Raw genomic sequence first — 16,731 nt, forward strand, 5'->3', positions numbered from 1 at the left:
ATTTCCTATTTGGCATGTGGGTTCTCCTGCTGAAACTTAAAGCCAACAATATTTGACTAATTTTAACTCAGCAGATATGGTTTAAACATGCATGAAGTTTTCCATAACAGATAATACTTCAATACCAATACAAGTTTTTTTTTTCTTTTTGTCTTAATGTCACTGTCTCTAGTATCACTTTCTGGCATGTATTTTACACTTCAAAACAGACTTCACTACAAAAGGACACCACACAGATGGTCTTCGTGACCATTACTTTCCATTTGATCACCATCAGCTAAAACAAGTTAGGCCTGGCATTCAGCTACCTCATGCCGCTCTTGCAGATGCCCATTCTCATCACATGCACTCAATTATCTGCACATTGATTATTACTTTTGTTGTTGCTACATAATTTTTCCATTATTTTATTTAAAAGTTTTGGCACTTCCAGACATGAAAGCATATTATGATCAAATTCACACAGTCCCCTATATTCTCCAACTACAAAGACCACAAACTTTAATAATCTGTATAATTCCTTATATATCCTCATCACACAATTACTATATACTTAAATTATAAAAATCAATTGGAAACCACACCTTAATTGATATAGACATAGCCCTATCTACTTTGGTTCTTGCAGCATGTATTTTTATTCAAGATATTACAAGGCCAGGGGTTGGAGTGGAGGTATTTTTATGATCCTTTACAACAATCAGAATTTAATGATACCTTCCATTCCAGTATTTTCAAGCAGGTTTTATTCTTGTTTTGTACACACACACTTATATCTCAGTGCTGTTTGTATCATCATGCAAGAGTCCACTCATGAAAACTGCTAGAAATCAGCAAGTTACAAATTAATTATTGTATGGAAAAGCTTTTAAAAATTTTAAAAAATTACAAGTAAGAGAGAATGATTTTAATTCATGCATGGATTCATTCATTTTTATAGATTTTTAGTTTTTCTAAAATACCGTGTGTTTATATCTATGTGTTTTTGTAGACATGCAAGCACATCTATGTACATGTGTGTGGAGGTCAGAAATTGACACTGGAAGTATTCTTCAATCATTCTCCTATTTATTCACTGAGGAAGGGTATCTTACGTAGTCTAATTAACCAGCTTTCCACCAGGAAAGTCTACGCCTGCCTTCTGAGTGCTAGATTTACAGGACAGCCACCATACGTACCCAACATTTACATGGGGTGTGGGTATATGAGCTCTGGTCCTTGCAGCAGAAGTTTTATCCACTGAGCCATATTGATAATATCTTACTAACTAGGTCCATGAACAGTAACATACAGAAATCAGGAAAAATTTTTGTTTGATTATCATTTTGGATTTTGAACCATAGGTGGTTTAATCTAAACTTCATAACATATTGTATTGGATTAAATCTATTAAACATAACTATAAATAAAGTATTATAATATAAGTATAAAATACAAAGATCTTTACATTCAACACTTATAGAGCAATGCAAGTTTTTATGCCACTGTTTTGGGGATATCATTTTCCCATATGTAATCTATCTCTTAAACGATAATGTGGTCAAATAGCACTGGAAACTTATAAAAGTAGAATTCACCATAGAGTCCATTATAAGTAGGTATAAGGTGAATCAAACATGTACTCTCATATCAATAATAGTTACAATTAATTTAAGGGATGTGTAGGCAAACAAATCTCACAAAACTGACTAGTTAAGGCTGACTTGCATAATTATCTCCAACTTTATTGTAGCTATTATTAGCCCCTACCCCCAAAAGATTAAGAAGATAAAGTTTGGTGGTATTAAAGGGGAATATGATGCTTTGACTTGCCTATTAGTGCCTGTGATTTTCATAAATAAAATAAACCGTCATTAGACTGACCTGGCAAGTTTCAGAAACTCTGCTCCTTAAGACAATTTCAAAGGCTGAGCAGTGGCAAAGTGCTATTTTCCCCCCAGTATGTACAAGGCCTTGGTTTGATCCCCAGCACCATATGTAAGAAAACAAACCAAAATCAAAAAGCCATCAGGCCAGGTGTGGTGGTGCATGCCTTTAACCCCAGCGCTTGGAAGGCAGAGGTAGGAGGATCGGCATGAGTTCGAGGCCACCCTGACATTACATAGTCAATACAGGTCAGCCTGAACTAGAGTGAAACCCTATCTCAAAAAACAAAACAAAACAAACAAACAAAAAAAAAAAAAAGAAAAGAAAAGAAAATAAAAAAGCCATCAGGTCATCTTACAATAATCTTGTATCGATGTAACATAGGGAAGATCACACAATGCACACAATGTGTGTAGTAATGAAAATCACAAGATGTACAAACATGCTCACTGGCACAGAAGCTGCCTTTCTGCCTTGGTTAAAAAATTACTTTTGAGCAGAAATCTTTTCTCAAGCCTTTTGTTTTTCTGTTTTAAAAATCTTTCCTGTAGTACCTGGACACAAATATAGCAATGCTGGCTTAAGCAGACTATGAAAAATCCAAGGGGAAAACCACAGCCTATGGGGGAATTTTGGCCCACTTTGGAAATGAAAATAGACAACTCCAGGCCAGTTCTAAGGAGATAACAATATAGGCCACACCAGTATGACCTGCTCCCTTCAGCTGACTAACAGAAAATTATTGTCCATCATAACACATTAATCAGTAATCAGACCTATGCAACACCTGAAAATATGTTGCTAGAATTTTTTTTTGGCTTATTTATTTATTTATTTGAGAGCGACAGACAGAAAGAGGTAGAGAGAGAGAGACAGAGAGAGAGAGAGAGAGAGAATGGGTACACCAGGGCTTCCAGCCACTGCAGACAAATTCCAGATGTGTGCACCCCCTTGTGCATCTGGCTAATGTGGGTCCTGGGGAATCGACCCTCGAACTGGGGTCCTCAGGCTTCACAGGCAAGCACTTAACTGCTAAGCCACCTCTCCAGCCCAGTGCTAGAATTTATTCTCTTATTTACTACATTTAAAAAGATTTGACTACAAGAACTCATCTTATTTTAATTCCTTTCAAAATATGGTTCATTTTCTCAGTTTTTAGTAATAACACTGATACTTTTTAATCGCATTGGGCACAAGCCTAAACTACCAGCACCAATTTACTCTCATTTCCAATGAAATGAGATGAAAATTCTTATCTGAAAACTGGTATTTGGAACACTGCAATAATAATGTAACTAAGATGTTTCTTCTCTTTCTATGGTATGTTTCCGGTCTCTTGTCTAGAGACTTCCTCCATTTGTTAGCAAACCAACGAAGTTCCATTCTCCCCAGATGAGTTCATAAAAGACAAAATCAAGTTGTGAGGAAATCTTTGGCTCCATCATTTTATGATACACTGAAATAATACAGAATCCTTTACTAGTGGCATTCAAGTTACAATAAACCATTTGGGGAAGGTATGTACACATGCCTATTGCATCCTTCATGTGTAAGACCTGAGTGAGAACAGATTAAAAAAGAAAAATCTAAGGCAACTTCATTACACCTATCTATAGAATCAATGGAAACTAGAGTCATTCTATTTACTTTTAAAAAACTATACTGGAGAAATGTTTAGTCCTTAGGTAATTCAAAGGATAGTCTTCAAAGACAAGATTCTTTTTTTAATCATCTTTCAATGAAGAAGAAAATGATTTAAGATTGCTTGCATTATATACATAATTACCTTGAATGCTTTCATCAGAAATGAAGGATAATTGAAAGTAGGTTTCCACATACTTTTATTTCCAAATGATCATAATTCAAGGTAGGATATGAGTCTTTCTCCTTCACTCAATGAAGGGTATATGCCAGAGAAATGATCTCCAGTTCGAGCTGAATCTTTCTTTCAGATAGAATTACAGAGTCCTTTACAAATTGCCCCACTGCACTAGTTTCTCAAATAAACTGGAATGGATGGTCAAAATTCGACATCAAAAATCAAACATGTCAGGCTGGAGAGATGGCTTAGTGGTTAAGTGCTTGCCTGTGAAGCCTAAGGACCCCAGGTCAAGGCTTGATTCCTGAGTATCCACATTAGCCAGTTACACAAGGGGGAGCCTGCATCTGGAGTTCTTTTGCAGTGGCTACAGGCCCTGGCTTACCTATTCTCTCGCTCTCTCTATCTACCTCTTTCTCTGTCTGTCGCTCTCAAGTAAATCAACAAAAATAAACAAAAACATCAAACATGTCAAGGAACCAAGTAAGCATATTTGGGGAGAAAATTTTCTTTGAGTTTTAAATAATAAATTGATACCCAACTATATTAGTTAACCAAAGCATTATTAAATAAAACTTGAAAAAAATGAGAAACTTTGGTTCATAACATTAATGAATAAAATTTTGTATTTCCCAACCAGAATCAAACTATCCCTGCACATATATATACAAATACATATAATTTGCCATGCTTCAGGGTGGCGCTATAACTCAATGGTTGAACACTACCCTATCATCTACAAGGCCATTGAATAACCAACACAGAAAAAAAGAAATTCCCATACTTTTCATGAATTTGTATTTGTACAGATCCCAAGTTTATTTATTTATTTTTATTTGAGAAACAGAGAGAAAGAATGGGCATGCCAGGGCCTCTAGCCACTGCAAATGAACTCCAGATACATGAGCCACTTTGTATATCTGGATTACATGGGACTTAGAGAATTGAACCTGGGTCTTTGGGCTCCACAGGCATGCAGCTTAACCGCTAAGCCATCTCTCCAGCCCCCAAGAATTGTCTTAAAGACTATATGTGAGTTTAGTGAAACTAGCATTCTATCTCTATGTTATAGTTTGACACACATGTGAACAGGAATCTAATGAAATCTATTTGTAAAACCCATCAGAATCCATTTAAGTGACTTATGTTATGCCTTCACAAAGAAATAGATTGAAATGGTTTGAATGCATTTAAAGTTATTACCAAAAATTATATAGTTATAGAGCTTGAAGCTAACTTTCATTGTACAAATGAACTCACTAAAGGTCACAAGCTCTAAGCCTTGATTTTGAATACAGAGTATTCTATGGCTAACCCATTTTTAGATTAACAGAAGGGAATTCTCCACATAGAGGTCTGCAGTTCAGCTGCAACCTGAAGCAAGGTTTCATCACTCTTCCCCAATTAGAACCAAGATCGCTGCTAAAGCCGTGAGTCAGTGTGAAAGATAACCCATAAACCCGTGCTTTTCCCCAGAGAGGACGTAACATGAAGCTGGAGAAATGCTAAATGACAAGGAGAGAATAATAGGGAAGTTTGAAGAGAAACAAGGGAACTAAAATCCACTGGTCCTGAAATAATATTCAACACTGTGTGGTTATCATAGTTCCCAGTATATTGAGTGATGCTAAGGAAGAAATGTAAGAACAAGGAAAAGTTGTGGCTTAGAAATGTCATTTGTTTGCTAATCATGTATACAAATCAGCTTCACATATCTTCATGTCTTGCTATTAATGAAGTGCTTGGCTGAGCAAAAACTGTAATTAAAAAAATAAATACTAATAAGAATTCTTTTTATAATGAGAAATGACAGTATCTCCACAAGATGATAGTTTGTGAGCATACAGAGCACTGTCAGCATGACACTGGAATTTCAATTTCACTCCTCACTCTCCAAAGGCAGCTCTATAAGCAGACTTTTTGAAATGACAACTCTGTAAGAAGTTTCTGAATCTCAGCATTAGCAATCCATGAGAAAACAACAGTGAAAAATTTAGACTGAGAACCACATTTTTTGCAAAACTAAGACTCTGAGATCAATCTGATTTGTTGAAATTGTGTCAGAAACTAGGCCTACAGGCTAAGGATATGGCTTAATGGTTAAAGTGCCTGCCTGCAAAATCGAAGGACTCAAGCGTGATTTCCCAGAACCCACATAAGTCAGAGATACATGGTGGAGTATGTGTCTGGAGTTCGTTTGCTGTGGTTGGTGGCCCTGATGTACCCATTTCCCCCTACTATCTCTTTCAAATAATTAAATAAAAATAAAATATAAAAGAAATTATAAAAAAAAATACTAGGCCTAGAAGCCAACTGGATTCCTTATTTGAGTCCTTCTTCCACAATGTTCAACTGCACTTTTACTATCAGAGGAAAAGCAGTAAGCAGTAAAAACAACTAAGGCAGTGTGCATGTGCTTGTTAAAAAACAGGAAATGAATAATCAATCTCAATACCACTTGAGAGCAAGATCTCAGTGTTGAAGACAGTTCTGGAGGCAAAGTGAAGGGCCTTCAATCCATGACTTCGTTTTGATCAGGACACATCAGCCTCTAGACAATTTGGCAACTAAGTGGCTAGTTTACATCAATTTGATTACTAAAATGACTCTATTTTTTTTATTTTACTATACAGACAAAATTAAATAGGAAAATGGCAGATAATTAACTTAGGATAATAAAACATACTAGTTGATAGCCTTTAAAAGCCCCATAATGACCAAAATTCACTGATCCAAATGTGTTAATGACAGAGGATCAGAGGACTGAATAGAAACCCATGATCAACCAAAGAACTGAGAAGTTAAACACAAAAGTTTGCACAGGCCAATAATAAAACACACTTCAAAAATTCATCATAGTCACAGAATACTAACATGCATTATATAAATTTAGCAGGTGAAAAAAATCTTAAAGATCTTTTAACCCAATTTCTAAATACTAAAAATTAATAATTTGTAGGATAGAAAAGGAGACATTCTACTCACAGACACACAAAAGCATCAACAAATCTGGGCTGTTTTTCATGTAAAGTAAATGTTCTTTACCAGTATCAATTTTTTGTCAACAGGGCAACATTTCAATATAGCTTTTATGGAATCATTCTAAAGACCCACTTCTTAAAAGATGACGTAGAAATTCAAATAATTAGGTTTGAGAAACTGGAAAATAAATATTATTCAGGTTTTAAAAAGCAGTCTTTTATAAGGATGCATTTAGTACAATCCAACAATACTTTTTGGGCAATGAAACCTATTAGAATTGAGGAAAAACCTAATTTTACAATGAAGGAATTTAAAGTCAGATAATGAGAGAATGGATTTTAGGTTCTTTATACAAATGAATTTAGCAAGCAATTTGCTACAGAAGAAAAGTAAAAACTTCATTTTAATATAGCCATGGCAACTTTCTATCTTCTTTTTTTTTAAACTTAAATGAAGGATCAAATTTTTTTCTTCCTCATGATGAGGTATAAGGTAGAAGGCACATTTTATTCTTTTAAGCTTCAGTATTGCAAATATTCATCTAAAAGGGGGTGGATTTTGTATTTGCTTGCCCACCTGTTTTTTACTATACTACAGTAGCTTTTATTGTAAACACTGTGATGGTTACTCCTGCCAGACAGACAGAATTAAGCAACCTCTCCTTTGTGCATTCACAGACACTGAACACACCTTTACTGTACAAAACAGCTACTGGGCAGCATCCTCCCTAACTATTATCTCCTTTGCTAACAGAACTTTTTAAGCAAATATTTCATCTTATTTATGGCCAACTTAGTACCCTCACAGCAATGCTTGCCAAAAAATAGGTGCTCCACCAATGTATCATAAATGATGAAAAAAAGATGAAGCAACAGAACAAAGATCTTTTTCTTAAGGAAAATATATAGCTTTTTGGTTATAAAAGCTTCAATATATGATTATATCTACAAGTTCATTGTATTTTTAGATTCTGAAATCTAAAACAGGCTCTAAAAAGAAATGTCAAGTTATGACAATTGTCCACAGGCATTACAAGTATAAAACAGGAGATTTCTTAAATTTGCTTTCTTTTAAGGTACTAAATTGGGAGGTTTCATGCTGTCTGTGTCCCATATAAAATGTTTGAGATCTCTTGTTCTTTCACAGGGAAAATCTTCATGGGAAGCCAACAAGAGAAATTAAACATACAGCAGCACAAAAAGATATATGCATCAACCCACAGAAAAGACTGACAATAACTGACAAACTATAACTTATCAATATATTTCTCAACATTTTCTTCAACTATAAATTAGGGTGACCTATATGGATTAGAAATGAAAACACAGTAAGTGGTGCACTATGCCCAAACAAACAAAAATACTGATTTTACTTCAAAGCATAATTTTTTCACTTAATTTTCTAAAAAACAACCTTGAAAAATGATGAAATATGAAAAATGCTGTTATCATGTCAATAATATTCTAATTCAAGTGTTTCAATGTTAGAAACTATTTTTCAGAAGGCTTTTTAATTTTTTTTTACTTTTTATTTATTTGCAAAAGGGAGAGGGAGAGACAGAGAGAGAGAATAGGAATGGGTATGCCAGGGCCTCTAGCCACTGCAAACCAATTCCAGATGCATGTGCAACCTTGTGCATTTGGCTTACATGAGTCTTGGGGAATTGAACCTGGGTCCTTTGGCTTTGCAGGCAAGCACCTTAACTGGTAAGCCATCTCTCTAGCCCTAGAAGGTTTTATCTTTTATTCTCTCTGTTCAGAAATGATGTTTCAGAGAAAAAGCTGGAGATCAGAAGGAGAGGAGAGAAGACTCTGAGCATACAAATTTTGAAAAGCAGAGCCCTATGAGGTTAAGGTGGTTTTTAATGGCAGAATTAGTTTATTATTTTTTAAATTTGTCATAAAAATGTACAGAAAAGGAACAAGAACTTTAAAAATAACACAACCATTGTCATTGTAATCTAGCCAAGATTACCAATGACCAAACAAAAGAAAGCATTTTCTCTGGGGCAAAACTAAAAGATGCTTCTAAAGAACAGTTGTATTTGTAGACTGATGGCTGTGAAGTGGATAGTTTCCATTTTTACCTGTGTATACTTCATGATATAGCTGTTGTTACTTTTTGACTTTTTAAACATGACAATTGGGAAAAATTCTGGGTACAGAGTTTTCTCATTACTCTTGACTACTGTTTATTGTCATAGACTCAAAGCTATAACTGTAAAAGTGCTGAGTAAGGTACTAGCCAAAAACTTAAATATGTTAATATAATCAAATAAAATATGTTTAAAAATCCATCCTACTTATATTAATCATATAATATGGCAATATAATCATCAAAGTCAAGTAAAGTTATAATCATAATATAATCATTAAGATCAAATAAAGAAATAATCAATTATTCTAGGGTTTTGCCAATCTAATTACACACACACGTGTGTGTGTGTGTGTGTGTGTGTGTTATCTAATAACACTTATATGAATTGCAGTCTTGGTTTTTTAAATTAATCCCTTGTGAGTATAACTTTTGAGAATCACAATTTCATCATCATTACTTGATTGATGAAATCATTTTTTTAAACTTGAAAATCTGAAAATCAATGTAAAGTCAGATCTTTTAAATAAAACAATCCTACTGTACTACATGCTAATAAAATAATTTTATTTCACCTCCATTCTAGATATGTATGCAATGATGCAATGTTGCCTTGTAGGAAGGGATAAAGATCTAAAGGAAAAATCCCTGATTTTAATCATACCCTATCATTTATTAGCCATGTGGTATCTCAGGTTTCCATATCATTGCATTTAAAAGAACCTGCCAAGGTCATTGTTAATGCAAATAAACAATGAATAATAAAGGAAATTAAAGACAATAATGTACTAAGGAACAGGTGAACAGGTATTGTTTGAGTCTTCTCAGAAGAATCCATGAGGCTGAGTTTGACCTACGCCAAACACACATTACTGAAACATCATATTACCTTCTACAGACATAAGAAGAAGTAAATACAATGAAAAGTAAACTGCTATAGTGTCTGTTGTGTTTCTAATATTGACAATGTTTTCCTTACAGACAGGGTAAAAATTTTTGCATTTGTTCACAACTATAAAAACCTCTTGTTTTCAAAGGCTTCCTCTAAAAATCTAGTTTAAAATGTGGTTGTTTCCAATATAATGGTACATAAATGATGAAATGGGCTTAGAAAAGCTTTCAGTTAAACACAAACATAAATTTTAAAGCATGCCCAACAAATAATTTCAAAATGAAAAGTGGCATTGTTAGGTCAATCATGGCCTAAAGGTGATGTTTTGCCTTTAATAATTCATATTCTGGTACACTTGCAGGTGGACATAGGCTGCTCTTCACAAAGCTGGAGAAAGCATATCCAACCAATGTACTGACAGAGAAGTTATGGTGCCTCCATTCTCAACTGAGTGATTTATGCAGACACACAGGAGTGTGTTTTGTACATTCCATCTTGGATTTTTCTTCATCTGGACACAAAAGGTAACAGATTTCTATATTACTTTTATTCTGTTGCCCTTCCTATGTGTACCCATATATTTGGCCCCATTTTTGATGGAATGGTAAAAATCCGTTTCCTTGTATTTTGCCCTCTACACGGAAAGCTTACTAAAGGAAGCAATTATTTCTAAGTTGTCCTTTTTTCTTCTAGCTATTAATTCCAAAACAGTAAATGTTCAATAAATGTTCACTGGATTATGAAAGACTAAACCGAGGGTATAAGAGGTTGACTTTTAAAGTCTAATGTCCCTAAAAATCATCCTCAAAATTGATCTTTGTATTTCATATACAAATACAGGCACTATATATTTTGTGTATGTAATAAGATACATGCAAGAAAGAGCAGTCAAACTTATTGAAATATGGATATTGCACTACTTGGACTAAAACATGGAATATAAAATGATGTATATGTGAATGTATTCATGAAATTAATTCACTGATGCATTCAAGACATTTTAAATATATTTTTAATATATTTACTTGCAAGCACGCACACACACACACAGAGAGAGAGAGAGATAGAGAGAGAGAGAGAGAGAGAAAGAGTTACAGACATAGAGAATGGGCACCAGGGCCTCCAGCCACTGCAAACAAACTCCAGAAGCATGTGCCACTTTGTGCATCTGGTTTTATGTGGGTACTGGGGAATCAAACTTGGGTCATTAGGTTTTGTATGAAAGCCCTTTAACCACTGAGCAATCCCTCTAGCCCCAAAACATTTTTGTTTTTGAGGTAGGGTCTCATTCTAGCCCAGGCTAACTTTGAATGCACTACGTAGTCTCAAGGTGGCCTCTAACTCATGGTGATCCACCTACCTCTGCCTCCTGAGTGCTGGGATTAAAGGTGTGCACCACCACGCCTGGCTTCCAAAACATTTTTTTTAAGCATCTTCTACATTCTAGTTACCATACCTAGAAGCTAGATATGTAGTCAGGCAGACTTCATGCTCTGAAGGAGGTTTGTATGATGACCATGAGAACACTAAATAACAGGGAGAATCAAGGTACAACTGGAGTATAATTATGGGAAAGGCAGGCTTACCAGAGGACAAATCTTGATAGCAGTTTTGAAAAACCAATCAAAAAGTAATTCAAATCAAATAAAGAGGCAAAGAAGGTGACAAGAAAAAGATTATACACCGAAACATTTCTATCAATAGATAGTGCAGGTGAGGTTAAATACATGGAAAATAATTAGATCAGTTCATATATAGTTTATTGCATCATATTGTGGAAGGTCAGGCATCTTCAGGAAAAAAAGTATTCTCCTAGAGTCTATCTTCAAGGGGCTGAGAACCTACTTTAAATAGATTAGAAATAATTACTGGAATGTTATTTTTTAAGAAATTTAGATCATAGATGTAGGAATGAAGAATATAATAAAGATATTTTTGCTTCCAGGTAAGTTAGTAGTTATTTGAACTTCCTGATTCAGTTTCAGATAAACACATTATGAACAGCACAGAGATGAAATAAATTAACTATTACTTTGAGCTGTGTTTTACAATTTTGAGAAACAAGTATTTGTTTAGATTCCCCAGCTCCAAAAGTATTTCTTTTAACTTTACAAAGGAATCTTTCTACCTGTCTGTCACTGAAGCACCCACCTTATGCTGAGCCATTGGTGACATTACAAATGTCAGTACATGGCTGATGTATAGAAGGAACAGCACTCATAGGCTACTATAAGCCCATTATCACAGGGAGAAACAAGCCAGATTGAAGAGTCTGGCCATGTCTAGCTAGCATGCTTCTTTGAAACAGGTGGAGAGTCAACAGTAATTCAACTGGGTGGAATACATACCTAAAAGTAGAATGTCATTTTAAAATATAGCACATATCAAAATTACTCCTTATTTTTCAGTTCAAAGGACATCAGTGTCCATCATTTCAAAGGACTACTTATTTGAAGTATCAATTTTACTGATGTAATACAGTTGCGTTTTAATGTTAACACGGGGTGGAATGTTAACTATTCTCAGAAATAAAATGGTTAAACCTTAATCTTAACTTCAGTTATATCAGGCACATCTGCTACAACATTCAAGTAACTTTATACAAAGCAAACTATGGAGAGAAGAATGGAAGTGGGAAGTCCGGCTAAGTGCCAGACTTCTAGCTCATTCAGCAGTCATTAATATTGCTGCCTCCCAACACTCTATGAAATGCCTAAGGATTCATTCATTTACCAGTAGCAAAACAGCTTTATTTATGTATGAGTACATAACCCATCATTACTCAAAGGCTGATTTCCTTTTTTCCCTATAGCTAGGTATTAAATAGAAAGATAAATTTAATAACAAAAATTAAAGGTACAAAAAATAAAGACTTGAAATAAAATAGAAAAATTTAGAAAGCATATATTATTATATTTAATAAAACTTCAGCCTTCTAAATATCAAATTTCTCAGTACATTCAATACCTGGGCCAAGAACAAAAATAATGTCATCAAAACATTTGGAAATAACAGTAACCTCTAATTACCATATTTACAAATGAAATGATTATAATTAGCCATTGAATATTAATTATGGTTCTACCTTTTAACCAATTATTATTTTTTTGTATTAAAAATGCTTTATTTGCTAATTCAGCTGTATTTGTGATTTCCCAAAAGACCCTTGCAAAATCACAAGGATTTTTTTTCTTTGACCTTATAAAGTATTAGAAATAATTAGTTGTTTAAGTCTATATTCCTATTGATTCTGGGAAAAGTTCTCAAATCAAAAGAGATACCTCCAAGGTGAAATTCTTATAAGTAACATATTATTAATATGAATACTATAAACATTGCAGCCTAACTGGGAAGTTTTGAGAGATCTTTCAATGTACTTAGTGTCCAAAGTTCTTAAGTGTTCTGTTATAGCAGCATCAAGTGTAAAATGACACAGTTGGTGCCCAATTCATGAGTCTAACCAATTATTTTTGTATTTTTGTTACATTTAGAATAATGCTTCTATTCCTGCAAGCACTGAACAAGTATGGGATTTGAATAGTAATCTTCTAAATAAATGAATTGCTCAACATCCTATGACCATCTATACATACTCCATCTTCAAAGAATACATCAATATTCTATCATTAAGGAGATAACAATAATATTTTCTGCATTATGCATGACAGTATTGGACAATACAACTGTGGTACTCATAATTACTTCCATGAAAAAGAGGTCTACAATTCTATGGCTTTCATCATTTGACAAATGCAAGTATCTCCCTTATCAATCAGTTCCTACTGCACTTACTAGCTGTGACTGGAATCCTTAAGGGCCCATTAAATTTCTGAAGAAGAAAGCTAAGATGAAGGACATACCACTCAGAATTCACGTGCTACTTGGCCTAGTTATAACTACACTAGTACAAGCTGCTGTAGATAAAAAGGTGGATTGCCCACAATTATGTACATGTGAAATCAGGCCTTGGTTTACACCCAAATCCATTTACATGGAAGCATCTACAGTGGACTGTAATGATTTAGGTCTTTTAAATTTCCCAGCCAGACTGCCTGCTGACACACAGATTCTCCTCCTACAAACTAACAATATTGCAAAAATTGAGTACTCCATAGACTTTCCAGTAAACCTAACTGGCCTGGACTTATCTCAAAACAATTTGTCTTCAGTCACCCATATTAATGTAAAAAAGATGCCTCAGCTTCTTTCTGTGTACTTAGAGGAAAACAAACTTACTGAGCTGCCTGAAAAGTGTCTAAGTGGGCTGAGCAACTTACAAGAACTCTATGTTAATCACAACTTGCTTTCTACCATCTCACCTGGCGCCTTTATTGGCCTACATAACCTTCTTCGACTTCATCTTAATTCAAATAGACTGCAAATGATCAACAGTAAGTGGTTTGATGCTCTCCCCAATTTAGAAATCCTGATGATTGGGGAAAATCCAATTATCAGAATCAAAGACATGAACTTTAAGCCTCTTCTCAATCTTCGCAGCCTGGTTATAGCTGGTATAAACCTCACGGAAATACCAGATAATGCCTTGGTTGGGCTTGAAAACTTGGAAAGCATCTCTTTTTATGATAATAGGCTTATTAAAGTACCCCATGTTGCTCTTCAAAAAGTTGTAAACCTCAAATTTTTGGATCTAAACAAAAATCCTATTAACAGAATACGCCGGGGTGATTTCAGTAATATGCTACACTTAAAAGAATTGGGGATAAATAACATGCCTGAGCTTGTTTCCATTGATAGTCTTGCTGTGGACAACTTGCCAGATTTAAGAAAAATAGAAGCCACTAACAATCCTAGGTTATCTTACATTCACCCAAATGCATTCTTTCGACTCCCCAAGCTGGAATCACTCATGCTCAATAGCAATGCCCTCAGTGCCCTTTACCATGGTACCATCGAGTCTCTGCCAAACCTCAAGGAAATTAGCATACACAGCAACCCCATCAGGTGTGACTGTGTCATCCGTTGGATTAATATGAACAAAACCAACATTCGGTTTATGGAGCCAGATTCTCTATTTTGTGTGGATCCACCTGAATTCCAAGGCCAGAATGTTCGCCAAGTGCATTTCAGGGATATGATGGAAATCTGCCTCCCTCTTATAGCTCCTGAGAGCTTTCCTTCTAATTTGGATATAGAAGCTGATGGTTATGTCTCTCTTCACTGCAGAGCTACTGCAGAGCCACAGCCTGAGATCTACTGGATTACACCTTCTGGTCAGAAACTGTTGCCTAACACTCTGACGGAGAAGTTCTATGTCCATTCTGAAGGCACACTAGACATAAGTGGCATAAGCCCACAGGAAGGAGGACTGTACACTTGCATAGCAACCAATTTAGTTGGTGCTGACCTAAAGTCTGTTATGATCAAAGTGGATGGCTCTGTTCCCCAGGATAACAATGGATCTTTGAATATTAAAATAAGAGACATTCAGGCCAATTCAGTTCTGGTATCTTGGAAAGCAAGCTCGAAGATTCTCAAGTCCAGTGTAAAGTGGACAGCCTTTATCGAGACTGAAAACTCTCATGCTGCCCAAAGTGCTCGAATACCATCTGATGTCAAGGTATACAACCTTACCCATCTTAACCCATCCACTGAGTATAAAATTTGTATTGATATTCCTACAATCTATCAGAGAAGCAGAAAACAATGTATAAATGTCACTACAAAAAGTCTGGACCACAAGCAGGAAGAGGTTGCAAAGAGAAACACGACCTTCATGGCCTGCCTGGGTGGCCTGCTGGGGATTGTTGGCACGCTCTGTCTTTTCAGTTGCCTCTCTCGAGAAATGAACTGCGATGGCGAACACAGCCACGTGAGGAATTACTTTCACAAGCCAACCTTTGCATTCAGTGAGCTTTACCCTCCTCTTATAAACCTCTGGGAAACAGGCAAAGAAAAAAGTACATCCTTGGAGGTGAAAGCAACAGTTATAGGTGTGCCAACAAATGTGTCCTGAAAACCACCAACAAAAACCTACGTCAAAGACAAGCTCAAGATAGCAGTAGTGCTAAAAACAAAACAACAACAACAAAAAGAAATAGGCAGAGGAATCTCACTTTCTAGAAAAAAAGATTAAGCTTAACCAATGCTGCTCCTGACTAGTGGAAATATGTACAAGTTCAGCATTTTAATCGACTGGCTTCAAAGGGTACTGTGGCAACCAAATAAAATAATTCCATTTTCTAGAACTTTCATGTAACTTTTATGTCTGGACTACAGTTAAAGTGAACAAAACATTTCTGTATTTTTTTTAAGTATATAAGAGTAGTTGAACTGAGCAATACCTCCTCCTGTGTTGTATTACACATATTAGCCACGAGTTTTTGCAGTGATCAGATAAACTTGAATTGACACGTGGTGTAATAAAAAGGACAGGTTCTGTAGAGTAGACACAGTGAGTATGTGGACCTCTTTTATAAGAAAAAAATACATTTTGGATTAAAATCAATTGCTTTTGTCTTGTTTTGTTTCTAAATAAAGAATAATTTCTGGGAAACAGCATCTGATCACATATCATTTAAATGACAACATTTCAAAGATATTTTTCTGTAATGAAATTTGGAATGCTAAGAGCAAGAACTTTCACTGGGTTTTATAACTATATTGTTGAAATGCACAACAGCTTTTAGGGAGAATTGTATCACCATTAAAAGGTGATAAAAATACTGTATTTAACACTTTATTGAGTAAAACAAATCGTTAGGAAATAAAGTCATCAATAGATCACAGAAAAATTAAACCAAAAATGTAATACAAATGAACACTGATGGTGTTAGCCATTTTATATACAAAAATATTCTTATGAAAATGAGTTTTTTGTTTGTTTTTACAAAGGAAACATCCTAGAATACAAAAAACTAAGATAATGCCCATGGTTTTTTAAGGAAACTTGCCTATCTTTATGACTTACAAAGCTCCTCTGTCATAATTGTTGTACAAGCTCATAATCAAGTATTTAACTTCCCTTAAAGTAGTGTGGCACAAATTATCAGCATGTCATTAGCCCATAAACGTCTCCCTTATGACAGTCATATCAACATATTTGTTAACATTAAACATT

General features: G+C 35.0%; 2 protein-coding genes across 4 annotated transcripts in view; one reads left to right on the forward strand and one right to left on the reverse strand.

Annotated features, from left to right (window-relative positions):
- The window catches only part of Lrrn3 (leucine rich repeat neuronal 3), a 34,168-nt gene extending 18,001 nt beyond the window's left edge, over positions 1 to 16,167 (forward strand). Inside the window, exons 2-3 of the mRNA XM_045135521.1 lie at positions 10,015 to 10,177; positions 13,145 to 16,167. Of these exons, the coding sequence (XP_044991456.1) occupies positions 13,501 to 15,627 (2,127 nt within the window). The 5' untranslated portion in view covers positions 10,015 to 10,177; positions 13,145 to 13,500 and the 3' untranslated portion in view covers positions 15,628 to 16,167. The remainder of the gene's footprint in view (positions 1 to 10,014; positions 10,178 to 13,144) is intronic.
- The window catches only part of Immp2l (inner mitochondrial membrane peptidase subunit 2), an 872,509-nt gene that overhangs the window by 456,356 nt on the left and 399,422 nt on the right, over positions 1 to 16,731 (reverse strand). The window lies entirely within an intron of this gene.

Source organism: Jaculus jaculus, chromosome 16 (genome assembly GCF_020740685.1).
Source record: "Jaculus jaculus isolate mJacJac1 chromosome 16, mJacJac1.mat.Y.cur, whole genome shotgun sequence".
NCBI classification, from domain to species: domain Eukaryota; kingdom Metazoa; phylum Chordata; class Mammalia; order Rodentia; family Dipodidae; genus Jaculus; species Jaculus jaculus.